Genomic DNA, 20,812 nt, shown 5'->3' on the forward strand with positions numbered 1-20,812 from the left:
CAGTGATTTAGAAGGAGCTCTGTGCTATAGCAGCTGTTGTGTCATCGGCCATGCTAGAAGGGAAGGAAGGAGCTCCAAGTATTCCAGCACGCAGTCTGTCTGAAAGGCTCTGTGAGCTGGGCTGCTCTTGTATTCCACTGGCTCTTCATCAAAGGGTGTGTTCTGTGATGTGACACAATTTAGTAACTTTTTTTCATGTATTTGTCCACCAGGCATCCCGTCATTTTTTTAATTTCAATCCTCCCCTCCCTTAGCATGCATTGCCATGGAAAGACTTGTTAGTAAGCTCTTTCATTCTTTGTTTTTGCCAGGCTTGTTACAGTATTATCCACTCAGGACTCATTTATTCTTAACACAACAGCACAAATCCCTAGTGCTTTCCTCAATCTTTGAATTGTTGTCTAATATACCTCAAACTACTACTCAAAACTCAATTTTTTTTCCTCTGCTAAATGTGTCTTTCTATTAACTTCACAGGGAAATTAAAGTTGCTGTTCATGACTTGTGTTTACTTTTGTTTATATAAAACTTCATCAAATAAATCCAAGACATCATATAGGTTTCACATCTGAAAACAAAAGTAAATATTAATCATGATGGAGTTGAGTTGCTGTAGAAATTATTCTAATCATGTGACAGGAAATGGTGATAAGAAAAGCATCAGGCTTTGGGCAGTAGATCAAGAAAAGTTCAGAGGGATTTTTAATTACATTAAGCTTCTTTCTTCTAGCTCAAGCTGAGAAAACACCTGGACCTGAAGATTTTAAATCAACATCTAAACCCAAATTGGTGCAAACTCAAAACATACAGGGTAACTAATTTTGCTGCTTTTTACATTCTTTCTGCATTAAATGCTTTTTTACCTCCAGCAGAATTTTTCTACTACTTGTTGCATCCTCTTTGTGTTGTCTCCAAAGGAATTCCTGATTAAAATATTCTGGTTTCTTTTGTGGTTCCAGTGAGTAATGCTGGAATGAATTGTACAGCAGAATGCACCTAGCTCTGGCTGAACTACTGAGCTGTGGCTTTCACAAATTTGACTGCATGATACTATTTGATTTTTCAAATTAATGTTTTTCTTTCTATGTGATCTGCATATTTGACATAATATAAAATTTCCATCTGTAAAACTGACCTCAGTGATAGATTTGAAATAATTATCTCCTTGATTTTCTTCAGATTACAGGTTCATTTATGTAACACTAACAGCAATAAATAAGAACAATTTTATATTGTTTGTGATGGGATATAATTGTATTTACCTTGAAGAAAGATAATCTCTACTGATTTTTTTTCATTTTTTCTCTCAATGTTGTATGGTTAGTTTTGTGATTTGGTGTAACACCTATTTATTTCTGGTATTCAGAATTCTAAATTCTTTAATGTTGATTCTATTGCTTGTACTTTCTTCCCTGAGCCATGCAAAAATTATGAGGACAAATCTAAACTTGAGGTTGTATTTAAATTTTATTTTTTAAAAAACTTTGCTTAGATTTTTCTAAAGCAGAGTTGGCCTGCATTCAGGAGGATGTATGACAAAGGGAAGGACCAGGAATGTTTGCAGGACTAAAATGCAGATCTTCCCATGAAGAGAACTGCTAATGCTTCTCAATAAATGCATTCTACACAATCCTATTGATTCGCGTTAATGTCTTACACTTTTTCACTTTCTTCTTTTTTTCATTTAAATTTGACAGCAGATTTCCAGAATTTACTGAAGCAAAACCATCAGTCCATCTAATTTCATTTTAACTTTTAATCAGTTTTTAAAACCATATTCAACTTTCCTTAGTTTTGTTATGATTCAAAGATTAAAATATGAAAACTAATTAAGATGGATCATTGATTAATTTTAAACTAGGTGTTTGTAGTTACTGATAGATGCTCATTGTCAATTTCCCATGATTGATAGGTCCTTGTTTAACAATTAGGGGAAAAAAAGACTTTCTTCATTTTCCACATACCTTTTAAAGTGACAATTTATTTGGGTTTTTCTCTAGGTTGGAACTACTTTTTTATTAAATATCATTTTTTTCAAGAGTGAGTGGTCCATAAGCCAAATAGAAATCCATGTTGTGCCCTGTAGTATTCTCAATCAAATAAAGTTTTGGTTATTATTTTTTATCATAGCTTCTAATGAAATACAGCCACTTCCTTCTGGATCCAGAATTCCTGATGCTCCAAAAAGTCCACTGACAGAACTCGGTAATTACTTTCTTTGTAAATATGAGTAAACTCTAGTGAAAAATTGTCTTCCCAAAGCTTGCTGCAATAAGAGCAGTAATGAAATTGAAACAGTAACACACAAACTTCTTATATTATACTCTTTTTGTGGTGCTTCTATGCCCTTTCATTAAAGAACTAAGCTCAGTGCTTTGATGTTTGTGTTGGTGATGAACGGGAGTATTTCAGCAAGTTATGAGCATTTGGAGTCCTGTGCTGGGAAGAACATGAGGTTTGTGTGGATGTTTTCCTTCTTCCTCCCTTCTTTCTTACTTTCTTCTGCTAGGAAACATCTCAGATGTGAGCTCACCGCATAGGGGGGACCATTAGAGTGTGGTAGATATTATTTCTGTGTCCTTGTTACTCTGAACTAATTTTTGTCCAGTTCCAAGTGTGCAGTTTTTACAGCTAACATTGTTGAGCTGTTTGTGGCAGGAGGTGTCCAGTGTCAGCCTTAGTCCCATCTCTCACCATCTCCTGCCACTGCTCCTCTACATTGTACCCTGTGTCTCCCTTTCTCAAGACCTCTGATTTTATAACAGACCTGTGTTCTCTCTGTGTTTGTGTTAGTCATAAATAGTTCATTCTACCAAAACTATCGCTTGTTGCTGCTTTCTGTATTAACAGCTATTATACTAGTTACCTTGAGGGCCATTGGATCAGATTAATTTGTATTTCATTAAGCATTAGTCAAGAAGTTATCATAGAAGAGTGCTGGCTTATTAGGATGGCATACTTTTGCTTAATGCAGTCTGCCAAATTTTAAAATAATTTCCAGGAATGCCTCTTAGTTCTTGAAATGCATAGTTGAAGCAGATTCGCAAGAACATGAAAATAATCTTCACAATTTGTTCTTAATTTGATAGATTTTTTTTGACAGCTCTTTTCCAGATATGTTTGAGGGGATGGGGAGAGACATTTCTTTTCACTGTAGACGTTTGGTTAAATCCAATTAGAAACAGCATTGGAAAAAGAGAGACACAATGATTTAAGAATCTGTTTGCCATAAATGTAGCTGATAAACTGAAAATTATTAGGGATGTGAAGTATTTTTTCTTTCTGTAAGAAAAAAAAAGGAATAATAATCTAATCCTATGTTTGCCTCAGTGGTAAAGGCAGAATCATAGCAACACCTGAGGAAAAAACAACTGTTTCATTCAAGTATTTATTATGGTTTTGTTCTCATATCCTCCATTCTCTTTGAATAGTTTTACTTGACAAAAGTGGAATTTCATTATGTGAGGCTAGGCCCAGCCTAGCCAGTGGGAACATCCCTGTCTCCATGAAGTCACTGTTGAAGTCAAAGATATTCTGTGGGAGTCAGGGCATAATTATACAGGGAAGATTTCTCTGCATTGTGTCTCTGCATGCCTTGATCACCTGCTGCCACAAAACCAGCAAAGAAAGCATAAATACTGACCTGTATTCTGCCCTAGTTCCCTTGCAAAATTTTTTCTTTATTTTTCTACCTTGATTGTGCTAGAAGGAGATCTCTCCTTTGTTTTGTAAACTTCCTGTATGATCAGCATATTTTGAATTCAATTGTTTCTGAAAAGATAGCTTTGTGAGCATGCCTTCATTGTTCTGATGCCTTTGGGGGATCTCTTGTAGTTCTTACTGGATGTAAATTAATCAGTGGAAGCTTTTGTCAAAATCTGAGAATCATATGGCTTTTGTTGGTAGTGTTTTCTTCTCTATAAATATAGAATAGAATGGTTCCATTTGCAAGAGACCTACAATGATCATGTGGTCCAGCTGCTGAGCCCAACTATATCAGGATAGTAATCTAGGATCCAAATTATTAATGTGGTAAGGTGGATTGAAAGTAAATGGGAATGCAGATCCAATGTATGAGAAAAGACTCTTCACTTTTTGGCATATATTCATATTTCCTGTACTAGAAATGAATGCTACACCTAATTATTTGAATGAGGGTTTTAACCGAAAGAAAAATACTTACTGACCAGTACACACAGTTGAGTAGGATCACTAGAACTCAGTAGTGCAAACTTGCACATGGCAGTAGCATGTTCATGATGCCTTTTAGGTAAGAGTGCCCAATTCCATCCTGACTCCATTTTTATTAAAGCACACTTCAGGTTATTCATACTTCAAAGTGAAGAAACCAGAAGGTCTTTGTAATAATCCTCATTACAGATAACAGATAGTAGCTGCTGTTTACTAACTTCAACAATTATTTCACTGATTTTATTGTACTACTCTTATCTTTTGCTGTTACAACTTCTTTAAAAATAGTTATACATATTGCAGTAATGAGTAGAGACCTGCAAGTGATATGAATATCAAATGCTGGGTTGTAGCTACCTTGCTGTGAATGAAGTCTTCTTAAGTAATAAGGATTCAGCTTGATTAGATAGGGTATGCTAAATATGAATGGGGTAGAGAATAACAGAACAAAGAGACCTTCAAACAAAAAAAGTCCTTGTTAGTTACAGTTGAAATTAGATTTTGTATCATTTTCCAGAAGAGTCTGTCTTGGAATGATAAAATTTTGTTTCATGTTTTCTCTTAGCTATTCAGAGTCCAGACTTGAAATCCATATCTCTGCCTTTTGCAGAAACGAGAGAGATGGAAATGGGTAATTAGCAGATTAGTTCCATGATTTTTTTCCGTTATCTTAGCATCATGTAGATCTACAAATGTTAATTTTGGCTACCAACTTTCACTGTAAGAGAGCTGCTTATTCACCATTCTTGTGTTTGTGTAACCGCCTGAAAAATGTATTTATTGTCAGCTTGAAAACTGCCTAAAGACAGTGTTGTTGTATCTCGTCATCATCTTATTTCTTTCAGTATAGCTGAAGCTCTTACCCATAAACTTTAATAAGAGAGAATTCCCTGCTGGTAAGAGTTCATTCAAGCATGTGGCACTTACATTTCAAGGCCAGAAACCTGCTTTTTCCAGCCATCCCCTCCCCTTGTCTTGGCTGTTGTCTCATGTCTCACTTGAGGCCATCTGCCATCTTGCTCAGCTTTGTGTTGGCATCATCTGGAAATACACAGATTTCACTCAGCTATTTGATGCTAATCCACCAAGTCACAGCTCTCTCATCATTTTAAGCTTGGATTCTTTTTTCAGCTTTTGAGGAAAAACAGATTGTTCCTTCAGGATCCAAACCGTCTGGTACCATGGAAGTGCAACCAACCCAATCTGGTAATGGTTTCTCATGAGGTTAATCCCCCTGACAGCTGGGAATTTTTGGAGAAGACATAGAGCCCCTCATTAAGTAGTTTGTTCAGTTTGACATGAATTATGGTGTTGCAGAAGGTTTCTTGTCACTTCAAAACAATACAGCATTATTTTTGCTTTTATTTTCCATCTTCACATGACATTCTTCCTGTTATTTCTACTCCCCAAATTTTCACATCTTCAGAAATGCCAGGCACTGGTAAATTATAGCAATATTCTTTCAGAAGCATGCCCTTTCGATTGGTTGGTGATGAGAAGTTCATTGCTGCTTCCGTGTTGATGATTTCAGACAGCTGTTGCATACTGTTTGCCTTGGGTGTTGCCCTACATCTTATTTTTTCAACTCCTGTAGCAGCATCTTGTATCATTCCTGTGATCAGGCACAAGTTTAAAGGAAGTCTGCAACTAGCTTGCATAATAATGCGGCATGGATCAAAGAGGTGTGTCAGGAAAAAGATTTAAATATTGCAAGGCTTAACACTGTTCCAGTCAAGTAAACTACCATGCTTTTTAGTGCTTTTTGTTTCTTTCATCCTGTCAATTTTTCACATACAGTTTGCTGTGATTTTTTTCCTATTTTTTTAAGTAAGTCAACACAACTAACCTTTCCAACTAAGCTATACTTTGAGTTATAGCTTTGGGAATAGATTGTTTTTCCTGTAGCCTTAGGTAGGTGATGATGCCCAAGTTAACATCTTCAGCTAAGTAATTAGTGATGGTATTTAAAATACACAAAAAAGGTTAATTTTTAAATAAATGAGTAAAAATAATAAATGCTTTGCAGAGCAGTGGAAGGTAAAATTTCTCTCCAACTGATATTCTTTCTTAATTTACTTACATGAAATTATTTCTGAGATTTTGTTGTTTTCTGTTTGTTTGTTTTAACAGCAGCTAAAGATACTAGTGATTTGGAAATGTCCATGTCTATAATTACTACAGAGCTTCAGCTGTTAGAATGACATGGGGTAAAATTGATAAGTTGACTTCATTATAGTTTCAAATATTTTTTTTATCCTTGCTGTTATTTTTGCAAGCTTTGAATTGCTTTAGTTATCACCGTCACAGTAATTCATTTTTACTTAACATTTATTCCTATTATTAACTAGATTTGCATCTGCACTCATACATCTTTGTAGACGGAGTACCAGAGGCAATGAGGAGAGATCCCTTTAGATGGTTGTGTTAGGTTTTCTCATTATTAAGATTCCCAGCTGTGGACCTGCCTTTCTTAGTACTGGGTTTTTTTTCCTGTGCTGACAGAACTTAATAGTGAGAGGGAATAAAAAAAATTGCATATATTTCTGCGTAACATTTCTGTAAAAAGTCAGGTCCTCTGACTATTTCTGGATCCTTACTATCTGCCATGCAATATGTGCTGAGATTATTAGGCAATAAAAAGAATTCTCATTAATATGAATAATTAGGTCGCCTAATTTCCACATGGACTTCCACACCAAGCTAACAGTCCATGAGACAGAGTAATGCCCAGCTGACTTGCAAGGAATTTTACCTGTGCTTCCATTTTAACAAATGGAAGTTCACCGAGTCCTGAGTTATTCAGGTAGCTCTGAGGCAATTAAGCCTTTTAACACAATATTTTCTTTGCAGATTTAGGTGAAAGGAAGCCTCTTTCTTCAAGATTCACAACATCTGGCATGCCAGAAATGCTACCAATCTCAGCTGGTAATGATATCTGTCTTCTCTGTAGTTTTCCTCACATCTAGGCAGTCTCTCAAAAGACACAGCAATGCTTTGCTAAATGGAGGGTTTTTTCTGATTTGCTCTGTATAAATCTGGAGAGACAGAAACTAGTTGCAGCTGCTGCAGCATTTGAGACATTTGGAATGAAATATTGCAATGATAAGGTTTTGGGGTTTTTTTCACTTTGGTAAAAAATTAACTTGTCCCAGTTTTCTTGTGAGGGATTGTTTGTATAGATGGATGTGTGTGTGTGTGTGTGTGTCTGTGTGTGTATATGTGTGTGTGTGTGTATGTGTGTGTGTGGAGGGCCATTGTTATAAATGGTCAAATAATTGTTAACATGTCAAATTTGTTCCTTTTGCACATTGGAAAAGCTCCTCCACAGGCAGAGAAAAATATTTATCTACTGACCTTAGGCAGGTGCAAACGCTTTGGTTAGTGAGTCATTGCTGCTAGTAAAGGATTACGTCAAAGAGACTTGAACAGAAGGATTTCCATACAAAGACTGGGAATATCAAAATATCCTAGAGGAATCACTCAACACTATTTCCTTATTGCCACTAGCTTCATCCAAGGGCATGTTTGCAAACTGTGACAAGTCTTGCCTGCCTTAAACCTGAAACCAAGCCCAAAGCAATGGGCAAATATGTACAGTGCTAGGGAGTACCCATAGTCCAGATTGGACACTGGTTTATATATTAGGATATGCATTCTCCCTGTGCAAAATTAGGATAACAGGATCTCTGAGGAGATCAGTAGAGGGACTCGTTCTTCAGTGTACAAAGAGATGTTGAGTTGTACAAGTGTAAGTTGTAAGATATTCTAGAATTCTGTGGAAAATTTTCCTTTTTTCACTTGATTGCAAGCATTTAGCTAGAGAGAGATAAATTCTCGATACTGTTTTATTAGTGCCAGGAACAGTAATTTCTGACCCATAGAATGAAGGATTTCATTGATTGTAGGGAAAAGTGAGATCAGATCTTGAATTCTAAATATGTAGGTGTGATACTTGGATGCCATGTTACCCCTAAAAGAACTGTTAAGAACCTGTTAAGGAAGTGAAAGGAGCGGTTTGTGAAGTGGATATTTTGGCATTTTCCTGCTGATGTAGAGACATTTAGCTATTGAGGCTCAGGGAGTATTGTGTTAGTTGCAGACACTTGACTGCAGGTTTGAGTCACAGAGTACTAGCAGGAAAGGGCATGTGTGGCCCTAAATACAGACATGTGTGGGGCTGTGAGCTGGTACTGCTTGTACTGCTGTGCCAAGGCTGAGTGGATATCTCAAGATCATTTCTGTGTCTGACCGTAGCAACCAAGAGACCAGAGCTGGAATTGACCTCGTCTGCTTCATGGGAAACCACAAGGATGGGTAAATAGCCAGTGATTCCCTCCTTCACTGCTTACTTTGGCAATGCTCTTCTCTGCAGTGATGAGCCTGTTCAGATGTGCTGTTGTCCCAAAGAGTGGGTCAGTGATGTGGCTGGACCCTTATGGCTCCTTAAAAATTATTCTACCTGTACATGCTCTGGGGAACCATCTCTAGGTTTCCTCTCATGCCTTGGTTGCCAATGCCAGTTGAAAGGTAGCATTGGGCCACCACGGGGAGTGAAGCTGTGGCATGGTAGCCTGGCCCAAGCAGGGCCACATCCCCTTCTTTATAGCCCTGTCTTGATGTGACCTGTGTGACAGCAGCCTGTGTGAGGACCTGAAGGTGGTTTCTGTGTTTGATCTTAGCTACTCGAAGACCAAGGCCGAAGTCCACCACTCCTTCCTCCCTGGCAACTCAACAAACTGTGATGGGTAACTAGCAACAGCCTTCTTTTCTCATTGTCTCCATCTTTTTCACTTCCCATCACACACTTCTCACCCTAAACCACCTGGCATCCTTGTCATCTTCCATGGAGAGTATGAAGACTTGGTGCAGCTTGGCTTGCTGAAGCACTCGCCATACTGGTTCTGCAATTCTGTTGTTTGAGCCCCGCTTTTTCCATGGCTGATGAGCATTTTCTGCAGGAAGCATGTGACATTCTGCAGAGAGACCACATTGTTGCACCTGACCTTCAGCTCCATCCCCCTGCTTCTTTGTGTTTGGGTAGTGGGTCTTGCTTTCTTTGATGCATTCAAACACAACGATGTTCCTAAGAGGCAAACCCAGCTGGGCTGGCACAAGAGGACATGCCTTTTCATTGCCATCACCTGGAAGTGGGAATGCTCTGCTCTGCTGCTGCTTTTGACACCATGTTAGGGTTTTAACATCAAAACCTCATTTCACTTTTTGGCGAATAATAGGATGTTTTATTCAGCGTTTTGAGACACCAGCTGCTTCTGGAAATAATGGTATTTTTTGCAGTTCTGGTAGCATTGTCCCAAGAGATATTGTTGTGCTTTTAGCCAAGCAGCTGCTTCTTTTGGGCCTAGATTTCAGTAAAGTTTAAGTGTAGAGATGAAAGGGGACATTTGTACAAAACCATATATAATTCTGGCATGGGCTATGGCAGTTCCACTTCTCTTGTAATATGATCTGTTTGTCTTATTTCTTCTAGCAGCTTCTTCATCATTTTCATCATCAGTGCATTTTCGCACATTTACATTAGGAAATCCATGGCATGTCCATTTCAGATGTTTTCCTTCCCCAAATCCCTAGTACTGTCTTGAAACCTGTTTTGTTTTGGTTTTATTTTTCTTTTTCCAGCTTCACTGGACTCTGATTATATTACTTTGCTGTCCCAAACTTCTGCATCTGCAGAAATATCAAAAACAGAGACTGGTAAATTGTATTTATGATACTTCCATTGCTTAGTATTTGGTTTTGCAAGGATATTGTATACAGGCTGTTTGCTCTGATTGCTTGGTGTCTGAAGCAGAATTTTGTTTGCGGTGTCTGATAGGCTTTAAAATTACATGATGATATTTTGTGGTGTAGGATCAAATACAAATGAGACCATAGGAATTAATATTTTTTTGTGTGCTTTTAAGCTTTTGAATAGAATAGGACCAATACCTAGATGGGTTCATTATCAGTTATAAAGATATGTTCTTGGCTGGGGCATTTTACCACAGGGGATTTCTGTTAGCCATATCGTACACATTATTTTGCAGTTTTCTCCAGTCATAGGTCCTTTTTCAGGTTTTGCTGCTATTGCATCTTGAAATTGTTTTTTGCTGGGGTCATAGGTACTCAAGAATGTATTTGTATTCATTGCAAAGGTACAAATGTGCAAGACATAAGATGGAAAATTATCCTAAATCTGAAAGTCAATATTTCAACAGTTTTGTGTTATATTTTCTGCCTCAGTCTGCCTCTTCAATATATCACAGAAGTTGTGTTAATTTATATTATGTTAATTAGATAAAATACCACAAATTACAAATTGCATGATGTTAAAACCCATAAGTCAAAATACTGGCTTTTGCTATATTAAAACATACAAAGCTTTGGCAACAGAAACACCTGGTTGTACAAATTCATATTTGCATGCATTTAAAGCATGTAGGTCTCTTTCTATGGGTGCAGATGAATTCAAAAGCTCAGTTTTTTTCATGCTACATGGGCACAGATCAATTGACTCCTATTGATGAATCTGCTTTTAGGGGGACTGCAGTTCCTGTCAGGGTGTGTCTGTTATGTGGACGTGGCATCTTCGAAACTTTGAAGTTTTGTTACTTTCTTTTAAAGTTGGAAGTTTAGAAACTATGATGTAGTGGTGTTGGCATCTTACAAAGCTGTGTAAAGCAATCTTTCTTTTTCTGATTTTTGCCCCCTTGCTATGTCTGCATCAATATAAATCTGTCTCAAGGATATTTATGTTTTCCCACAGTTACAAGTACAGCTGACCTGGAAAAATCTATGCCTCCACTTTCCACATCACCTCATGTGCTAACAACAACTGAGGGTAATAGTAATGCATTAGCTCTTCAGATAAACCCTTTTGGTGTTTGGACAGCCATTTTTGAAATTTTATTAATTCTAGATATTTTTATAATCTTCCATGTTGTCTTCTGTGTGAGTCATGATCATTAAAAACATCCTTTTGTACATGAAAACTTGTGCTTTCTACTGAGAAACTCACCTGGTAATGTTTCTGATCACACATTCATTTCTCAAGAAGGTTCTAGGGCTATTTTGAGATACACTTACATGAAGTAAACCTGGTTTAATACTACTAAACTAGATTCAATTCTACGACTGACTAAATCTTAATAAGAATTCTAAAATTATTTGCTGTTTTTTACAAGCCTAATTGTTATATGCTGAGTTAGAACACATTTTTATACCAAATATTGTCTTGCCAGCATAGCAAGCTCCTTTCTTACTATTTTTTTTGCTGTTTAGTGATTTTTTTAACTTTACCATTGTTTTGCATGTGTGAAATGATTACATGACATTAAAATTCACTTTAAAATATTGACACAAAACAAAGCACTGAAGAGAACTAAGGCAGGTGCTTTTTTCATGGAAATAAACTTGCAGTGCTTTTTGGTTTTTATAGTTTGGTGGGGGGAGGGGTGAGGATTGAGTGCTTTATCTTTGTAATTGTGGTACAGAAATTTTTGTCTTTGTATTTTCTGAGTCACTTTAAGCTATGTGGACCATTTGATCCAAAGCATTATTAGCTTTGGTTGACTGACAATTTAATTTTAGTTCTCACTTTAAGCACTACCTTCAGCTCACACTCTAAACCAATACTGCTCCATTCCTGAGGTAAGGTGTGCTTATGGTAAAGTGCAAATTAGGTGTGCTATAATATATGGCATGTTTTGGTTGTTTTTCTATGACCAAAAAAAGCTGTGTGTATAATTAATAATCATAGATAACATGACATGTTTTTTTTATAGTTTTCAGTGGTATTCAGCCTGTTCTTTCAAGTCCTGTGGCACCTAGTAAGCCTGAAATAGCAGAAGCTGGACCAGGTACAATAATATCTACCTAGTTCTTCATTCAGTAGCTCAAGCCATGCTCTAAAACTCAACTGAAATGAATACCCTGCTGTTATTTTCAATGCACCTTTGGATTAGCCCCTTACAGCCGATTTTGAATTTATGTTGCTGCTAATGGTTGAACTTGGTGTTTTCCCACAGTTATAATTCATATGGCAACTCATTCACAGGATTCAGTATGTTGATAAATATGCCATATGGATAATTGAGAAAACAGTATTTGTAGAGTAGTTCTGATGAAAACACTGTGATGTGAACTGTAGGTTGCATTTTATTGTTGTAGCATCACTAAAAATGTTAAAATTAGTGCATCCTTAACAGCATGAAATTGGTTAACAGTCACAGGCACTCAGTAGTAGTTTGGGACTGAAACCACAGCTGGATCTGTTGTCAGGTTTCTATTCCAAATTCTATTTTTTAAATGTGTGACTAATTGGTTGTTCAACCCGTCCTCTTCATTAGATATCTACATTGTACACAGTACCATCTCCCTTAAGTATTGGACCAAAACTCAAAATGTTCAAAAGATCTACTTAAAATCTTACTTGGCAGTGGTTGAGGTCCAGACCAGTTGCAATGAAGGCAGGAGGAAATAAATCTCCAGAATTTTTGCACACTGCAAATGCGCTGATTTATAGTCACTGAAGTTTCAGTGCAATTCAGAATTTCTCCCTAATGCATACTAAACAGATAAATGTCCAAGCATTAGTGAAATATTTGTTATTCTTGTTAAAACAATTTTCTTTTTCTCATGAAGGAAGAGTTTCTTCCATTAGCTCTTTGCTCTCTTATGACTGTCATCATTTCTTCCAGCAGCAACAAGTGAATCCATTCTGGAATCTTTCACACCTAAAACTTCCCGTCCTTTTCAATGGCCAAGGGTAACATTAGGTAATGTTGTTTTCACCCAGTGAAAAACTCTGTGTTTGTTTTGAGCACTCCTTCCCACATGAATGCATTCCTTCCACATATCATTTCACATTCATAATCATTCTTTTTCCTGGATAGAGAATCTTATTCTTCCATCATCATTATATTGATTGTTCTTGACATATCTGTGTATGAGAACAAGGTTCTGGGTGGATTTACTGTCTCAGAGAAGTAAAACTTGTCTCTTGCATGATAAAACACCATCATCCTTTTATTAGTGTTCTGTCTCTTTTACTCCCAGTGCACACAATGTGGTGATTATGTCTGGTATGTAAAGCTTTCAAAATGGAAATTTTAATTGTTTTGGACTCACAGAATCCTATTTCTGATCAACATACAGTATTTCAGTATCATCTCCATCCCACACTTCAAAATCTGATTTCATCAGCTGGCTTTGACATTCCATACTAGGTTGTCTTCAAAATTAACTTGTGACGTGTGCTGTTTGTTGTGGGAAATGCTTGTTAAACAATTTTTCATTGCAAACTGAGCTCTTTCTTTCAGCTCCAAAAGAAATACCACTTACTCCTTCTAAACCGAAACCATCTGCTACCCCAGAAGTACAACATGTGAAACCTGGTAATTGTGCACATCATTTTCATAAATTGGTATGCAAAGAGATATATTCTCTAAAAATATCTAAGCAAAATTTCCTGAAAAGGACAAGAGCTTTGCAATACATGAGCATCCTGACTAACTTATCATTCTCAAATTGGTTATTAACTCTCATTAACTTGTTAGAGTTAAGCTCATCAATTTTATGTGTTTGATCCAGTGATAAAAATATAAAACAGTTCTCTAGTGTTGTAACCTTTTTAAAGGACCTGGAATGGAAAAAAAGTTCTGTTTAATATCACTCCTACAAGCAATTAATAAGATTATTATTTTTATGATCTCCTTTGCCAGTCTCTATCTCTCATTTTCACACAGATGTACTATGCCAAAGATGACTTCTTTGCTAATACTGTAGGAACACAATCATTGTGTCATATATTTTCTGCCTTTTGATCAAAAAACCAGACCTCCTCTAATTTTCTTTGGATTTTGGATTAAGGGAAATCAATTTGCTTCCTTTAGTGATTCAGGTACTGGACCAATAAATATTATGTTGTGGATTATTTGAGACCTAAAATGTTTCTGTTCTCATGTCTTATAAATAGAGCAGTAAAAAACAGGAGCTGCCTTTATTGTCTTATACATCTCTTGCAATTAACTTCAGGTCCTGATTTAGGATTTTCAACAAAATGTTGGCCTTTAGAAGTTTCCTTCCATATAGATTCTCTGGTGTTCATTACAGACTACATTCTTTTCTTCCTCATCCCTCCTTTCTCACTATTCTCCCAGAACAGAAGAGAAATTTATTCAGTGATTGAATCAAATGCAGGATTAAAAATGTCCTGAGAACATAAATATGGGGAAGGAGCCTTAGAAGCAGATTCTCACACAATCATTCAATGTGCAGTTTTATAGAAAACTGAGGGAAAAAAGGGGGGGGGGGGGGGGAAGTGTAGGGTGTTACATGCAGGAGTAAGGTTTATCTAGACTGTTTAGAAAACAACTCCCCTGAACTACTGGAATGATAACACTTCTGGCTTTGTATTGATATATCCACTGATTGGTTTGATTACACTTGAATTTTTCTTTTCTAGCCCCTAAACCACCACTTTTGGAGCCTAAAGCTTCTCAGACTGTTGAACAACCAAAAGCAACCCTAGGTAATACATGTTTCTGTAGCAGTTATTCACTCTTTTTTGCAGTCCAAGCCACAGTTTGTTACTTTATCTCATAGCTTTCACTGTATTTAATCCTTTTCTCTGAAAGAAGAAAGTTAGGAGATAAGCATTCAGAAATGTTTTTTTCTAAACTTAGGAGAAAAAAGAAACCGGTTTTTTTTTCCATGCAGTTTTGTTAGCTCCATGGTACAGTAAAATTTTTTTTCTTCCACTTTGCTGAGAGCTTTTCTACACCATCACTCTATCCAGAAAATTCATTGGAAATACAATTGAAATGCCAAGTGTAAAGGTAGTATAGTGGATGCTAATCCATAATAACAGTGAAGGATTCCTGTGGCACTAGGTCGACAGGTTAATTCCACTGTTTTATGAATTCTTCTGAATGTCATTTTTGACTTGAAAAACACCTCTCACTCACTTCATGGCTCCCTCCTCTCTGCTCTTTTTGTAGACCTCAAATGTTTTTCCACTGTGTCAATTGCTCTGAAACATTTTATTGGAAAGCAGTCCCATGGCACTGCTTTTTAAAAATGTACAAAGTTACTTACCTCTGCTGGAAACTAAGTCTGGACTTTATCTGAAGTCAGACTAACAGGCAGATTAGCTAATTGCAGTTTCAACCCGGGCATGTTTGGTGGGAAAAGGGTTTCTAGGACTCATTGTTCTTAATTTTTACCATTTAAATTATACTTCTATTCTATTTATATTTTTCTACTTATATTAGCTACTTCTATTCTATGAGCAGAATTCAATGACTGCAGGTACAAAGCAGTTCCATTTTTGTAAATTGATTCCATGTTCTTCCAGCTGTTTGCCAGTAATTTCTTTACTATGCCAAAAATCAAGGACATTTCTGTATATTTTGTCTGTATATGTCTTCTTATGGCTTAAAAATTTTACCTGGAATTCAAAAAGATAAAAAACATTATCATTTTCTCTCTTAGGTACCTTACAAAAATGAATTTGCTAACTTAATGAGAGGAACATTCGGACATGATTGCAAGCTTCAATTGCATATTGAAATGCAATTACTTTTACAGTGAAGAGCAAACAAATTTTGCTGGAGTAGTGAATTCTTAGGACGATTTTTGAGAAGCCTTCTTGGCATATCTGATTCTACCATTTGTTCCCAGTAGCCATTCATTGCCTCATTTGAATTTTTTTTCTTTTTTTTTTTTTGGTGACACAGTGGAAAGCATAAACTTATAATCCAGTATATTTCTTTCAGCTCCTAAAGAAGCAAAACTCACTACTTCTGCATCTAAACCTAGACCATCTGCCAGACCCCAAAAGCCACGAACTAAACCTGGTAACTAATTTCCATAGCAACCATTTGTTATAGTGAATTGCTTAAGTATTGCATTTTAGCTTGAATTTCTTCTGTGTGAATTTGAAGTTTGGCACTTAATCATCAGAAAGGTGAGGAATTCCTCTCTGAGGAGTAATATTTCTGTATTGGATTAAAAAAATAGACACAAAGCAAGAAAACTTTTAGCTTTTGTATCCCAAGTCACCAACTCACACAACCTGATATTGAAGCAAATTTTTTTCTGCTTTTAATTTTGAAATAACAAGTTTTCCAACTTAGTTCATTATAGGGTCCAGAAAACACAAATTCTACTGTTTTGCTGATGGTTATAACATCTTATATAAAATCACAGGATTTGTATTGATTCAGTGGTCATTAGTGCATATGTAGACTTACCTGAAACTCTGAAAGTGAGAGTGGAATTTTGTTCTGGAATTCAATAAAAACATATTTTATGATTTCAAATGAAATAGCACCTTCACACTGAAGTGAAATTTGGTCTATGATGTAGGGCAGGGAATAAAACACACCTGGCATTTTCTGGGCCTGAAGAATAAATAAATAGAGTTGTAAAAATATTTCTAGTGTTACATGGTTTATAATGAAATTAGAAAGCTTGAAATTGCATAATTGTTTATTGTAAGAATATATTACTCAATTATGGAAAAGATCACATGATTTTATTAAATTCTTTCCATATTCCCTGCAAATTATTTTCTGCTCATAAAAAGAAATTAACTCTCTTCACACCAAATTATTTCCTGTGAAGCTTGTTAAAGGAGTGGCACTTATGATTTGGAATTGTCTCAGTATACTGTGTATAATTAGTTTTTTGTGCTGATTACAGCTCCTGCATCATTTTTAGTGTAGGAAACCCAGTATTGTATTACAAGAATCATTACTTTTGTGTCTGCTGTAGGTGTCTATGTCTGAATATAGATCTGATTCCTGCATGTTGTTTTTTGAAATGGCTGAGAAAAAAAGGCAATTAATTTGGAAAGTGTTGCATAATTTATTTTTACACTCTAGGATGGCCAAGATCAAGGTTTTATCCTGGTGTTTCCACACTGAGTGGCTCTATAGCAAGTTTCTATATGCCTACAAAGAAAGTGGCATTGTTCCATATTTGTACAGATGTTTCTGGTTTTTTTCTTTCCCATTAGTGGTCTCATGACTCAATCAGGTAGAAACCTAAGACACACTTTTTAATCTTGATGAAGCTTGTCATGATTCTCTTGTAAGTAGGTAGTGAAACTAGCATGTGTTCTGATGTGACAAAATATATTCTTTTTCAGAAAATATTATTTGAGCCATAAAGTATGCAGTGCATGGGGATAAGCTGGCTTTTGGGTAGGTGCCAAAAAAAAAAAAAGAGAAGGAGCCTGTCTGTGTTCCAGCACCATGTGGAATTCAGCTAAAATTAAAAACTTGTGTCATGATAGTGGCTGTCACTTTCCCTTAAAAAATCAAAATGCAATCAAATCAAAATCAAAATAACAATCAGAATAATGAACAATATATGCCAAATACATATTTAATTAGTTACATACTAATAATTGCCTTTGGGTCAAGCAATTAATTTTGGCTTTCATTATTAATATGTTTTTTATGCTATTTCTGGTAAAGTATTTGCCTTTTTTGGCTGTGGAGAAAAAAAGCTTCATTTAAAAAACCCCAAGCATTTAAATAATTTTCAGATTTTCTAGCTAACAAACTGTACATTCTAGTGAAAGTTCACAGTTTCATTCTCTTTCTCGGTATTTGGGTAATAATATTTGGGTGAATCTGTTGCCTGCATGAAAAATATGAGGTTTTGTTGCCAATACCCAGCCATTGTGCACTCTTTTACTATTCTTAGCATGAGTACCTCTCTCTAAACATTCTCCATTGTTCAGAAAAGGAAATTATAATGAATTTTCTATTCTGCACCCAAATGCACTGCAACGCTTTCTTTACAGAAAAGATTTAAATTATCTCCAGGGATTGAGACTTCACAACTTCTCTGGGCATTTACTTAAATGTACAAATTATCTGTCCTGAAGCCATTTTTGAGAATTTTGCCTTCTTAAAGTAATGACAATAGTATCAAACATAATAGACACATAGCTGTCTAAGCTATTTTTAAAAAGTCAGTAAAGAGGGAAAATTCAGAATTCTGAAATAATTCAGTCTTTTAGATTTAAAAACCATCCACCCAGGTAAACTACCATAATCCTTTACATGGGGAAATAGAGACTTTGAAATTGAGAATGTAATTTTCCATCTAAATTTTGGAAGTCTTAGGTCTCAGATTTTATTGTATTTAAAAATTTTAAGGTAACTTCCCTGAAATAAGTGTACTTGTGAGTCTTAAAATGCTTGTGAATTACAATGTGACAGATTGTTGGTGTGTCCAAAGATATAGTTTGGCGCATATAGAGACACATCATACAATATTTATCCGTTATTTTTTCTTTCCTAATTAAAATCTGTAGGGATGACAGAGACTAAGAGTCAAAACAGAGAAAAGGAAGCAAAATTTGAATGATCAGCACGAAGATTACTCAATGATTGTAGATGTATTTAGGAATGAAAATCGATTTTGTTTGTAATGTCATGCTAATATCAAACAATTCTACCAATATTGACTTCAAAGTTCTTTATATTTTTCCGGGTGTTTGGAGTTTGTTCCTTTCAAACCCTATTAAGTACTCTAGATAGGGATGGCAAACTTGTTAACTTGATGATCTAATGTGCAGTGGCACTAGATAATCTTCTGGGATCTTCAGCCTTGCTTTCTGTGACTTTACAGGTATTTTCACCTGAAGCCTTTCACTTCTATCCTTTGTATCACTATGGGAGAAGCCCAGGAGAATTAATAGAATGATTTACCAAATAAAATTGAGTTCTCTGGAGCTGTTTCTTTTCAGTGGTCTACAGTCATAAACAGATACATAAAATTCAGTAAAACAGGAAGGTGAAGCTTTAGAGAGCTCCTCTTCAAGCGTGTTCATGTAGCAGAAATGCACTTTTTATCTTCCAAAAGCAGCAAAAGTCACACAGGGTAATTTCAGTAAACTTATCATTTACACAGCATTTCCATTTGAAGAGTTTAGAAGTGGATTATAGATGAGAAGCAAGAACAGCTGAGCCATACCAGCAGTTGAAAGATAAATGCAGATGCACTTGTGTATTTCTTAAGAAAATTCTGTTTATTCCAGCAGCAACCATTCCAGTGTCAGTCACTACTAGGAGTCCCTACACATATGAACGTCCAAAGACTGCAGAGGGTAATGTTTATGAGTCATCCTTCTTTTCATTGGTCTGATAGCATGTGCAGTTGAAAACACCATTGTCCTGGAGGCTCCTTGCTTATTCATGTGTGGTCCAAACCCAGCAAATGGAAGTATCATCTTGATGCTTTATTCTCCATTTTTCTAACATGGAGATATCTTCTAAAATACGGGATATCACTTCAAAGGTATTTACTTAAAAGTTTCGCTAACATTAGAAGAAGAAAGAATAAGAATTATTACAATAATATAGATTTTGTGGTATATAGAAATAACATAATCTAAAAGTTGCATTTAAAACTACATACTGCTAAACAATTCCTGCAGAAGGAGTTTTATGGCACAGTGCTTGATAATTGCTCAAATATATGGAAAACACTGCATTTTTTCAATTAATACACCCAAACTTTTGTTCAATTAAAAAACAAGTAATTTTATTTTTAATGAGGAGCACCATTTATACAAAATATTACATGGCCTTTTTTTAGTATGGCTTCAAGATGTTTTCAGTAGTCTAGCTTTGGTCTTTAAAACCTGGATGAAGCTGACTACATATATGATACTTCACAGGACAAGGACAGCTTTAAACCTTAAATGATTTGATGAAATAGAATCAGTCAATTAGCAACAAATCACTTAAACTCATAGTTTTCTACGGCAACAAGTTCTGCACCATTAAATACTCCCAAAACTCCTCTAATGACATTGATTTGCCAAGGTCAATATCACATGACAACCTTTTCTTAGCATTGCTTGTTAAGTCTCTTTTCTTTGGCTTTTGACTATGAGAAGTTAATTTTGTGCAGAAGAATATCCAGCCCTTTTTATCCATCAAAGGCATAATCATTGCTTGCTTTGTTCATATCCAACAATATTTTATACATTAAACACATAGTGCAATTTTTTTCTGTGGTTATTCATTGATATGGACAGAGGGTAATTTCCTAGACTTCATTTCTTCATTGTTGAATGTGATTTTCTATTTACTTTCAGCTTAAATGCTGCTTTTCATAGAACAGACTTTTCCCAGTATCATGTTCCTCACATTTGAAGCCCAAATTATCTGCTAAGATCAAAACACCTCAAGCTAAATCTGATAAGGCACTTCTTTTGAAATTATGTACTTTGAGGCTTGTTATTAGCACAGAAAGTAAAGAAAAGAAAAATGTCAACATTTTCTTCTCTAGGTGGTGAGAAAAGCCATTCATTTTTTTTGGGATGTTACTTGAGCCGTATTGCTCCAGATGGGTTTGCTGACCTAACAAATAATATAAATTTCTTTTTATTATTGGAAGCTGTTTTTCTCTTTGAAGAGCTGACTGATTTTTCAAGCGCTACCTGAAAAATATAAAAATTATTATTTTGTAGGAAAAGGTTTTGAGTTTGAATTGCAAAGGCAACTGGTGACCTTGAATAATGTCAAAGTCTTTGCAAATCAGGCATATGTAGTGAGAACATTTGAAAATTAGTGGTTAGTCTGAGATGTCTATGGAG

At 35.8% G+C, this 20,812-nt stretch overlaps 1 protein-coding gene across 1 annotated transcript in view; it reads left to right on the forward strand.

Annotated features, from left to right (window-relative positions):
* The window catches only part of ABI3BP (ABI family member 3 binding protein), a 124,062-nt gene that overhangs the window by 52,477 nt on the left and 50,773 nt on the right, over nt 1-20,812 (forward strand). Inside the window, exons 11-26 of the mRNA XM_062512244.1 lie at nt 731-811; nt 2,131-2,205; nt 4,757-4,822; nt 5,323-5,397; nt 5,564-5,632; nt 7,042-7,116; nt 8,446-8,505; nt 8,871-8,936; nt 9,829-9,903; nt 10,955-11,029; nt 11,973-12,047; nt 12,888-12,965; nt 13,509-13,583; nt 14,654-14,719; nt 15,966-16,046; nt 19,250-19,315. Of these exons, the coding sequence (XP_062368228.1) occupies nt 731-811; nt 2,131-2,205; nt 4,757-4,822; nt 5,323-5,397; nt 5,564-5,632; nt 7,042-7,116; nt 8,446-8,505; nt 8,871-8,936; nt 9,829-9,903; nt 10,955-11,029; nt 11,973-12,047; nt 12,888-12,965; nt 13,509-13,583; nt 14,654-14,719; nt 15,966-16,046; nt 19,250-19,315 (1,158 nt within the window). The remainder of the gene's footprint in view (nt 1-730; nt 812-2,130; nt 2,206-4,756; nt 4,823-5,322; nt 5,398-5,563; nt 5,633-7,041; nt 7,117-8,445; nt 8,506-8,870; nt 8,937-9,828; nt 9,904-10,954; nt 11,030-11,972; nt 12,048-12,887; nt 12,966-13,508; nt 13,584-14,653; nt 14,720-15,965; nt 16,047-19,249; nt 19,316-20,812) is intronic.

The sequence above is a fragment of the Cinclus cinclus genome, chromosome 2, assembly GCF_963662255.1.
Source record: "Cinclus cinclus chromosome 2, bCinCin1.1, whole genome shotgun sequence".
NCBI classification, from domain to species: Eukaryota; Metazoa; Chordata; class Aves; order Passeriformes; family Cinclidae; genus Cinclus; species Cinclus cinclus.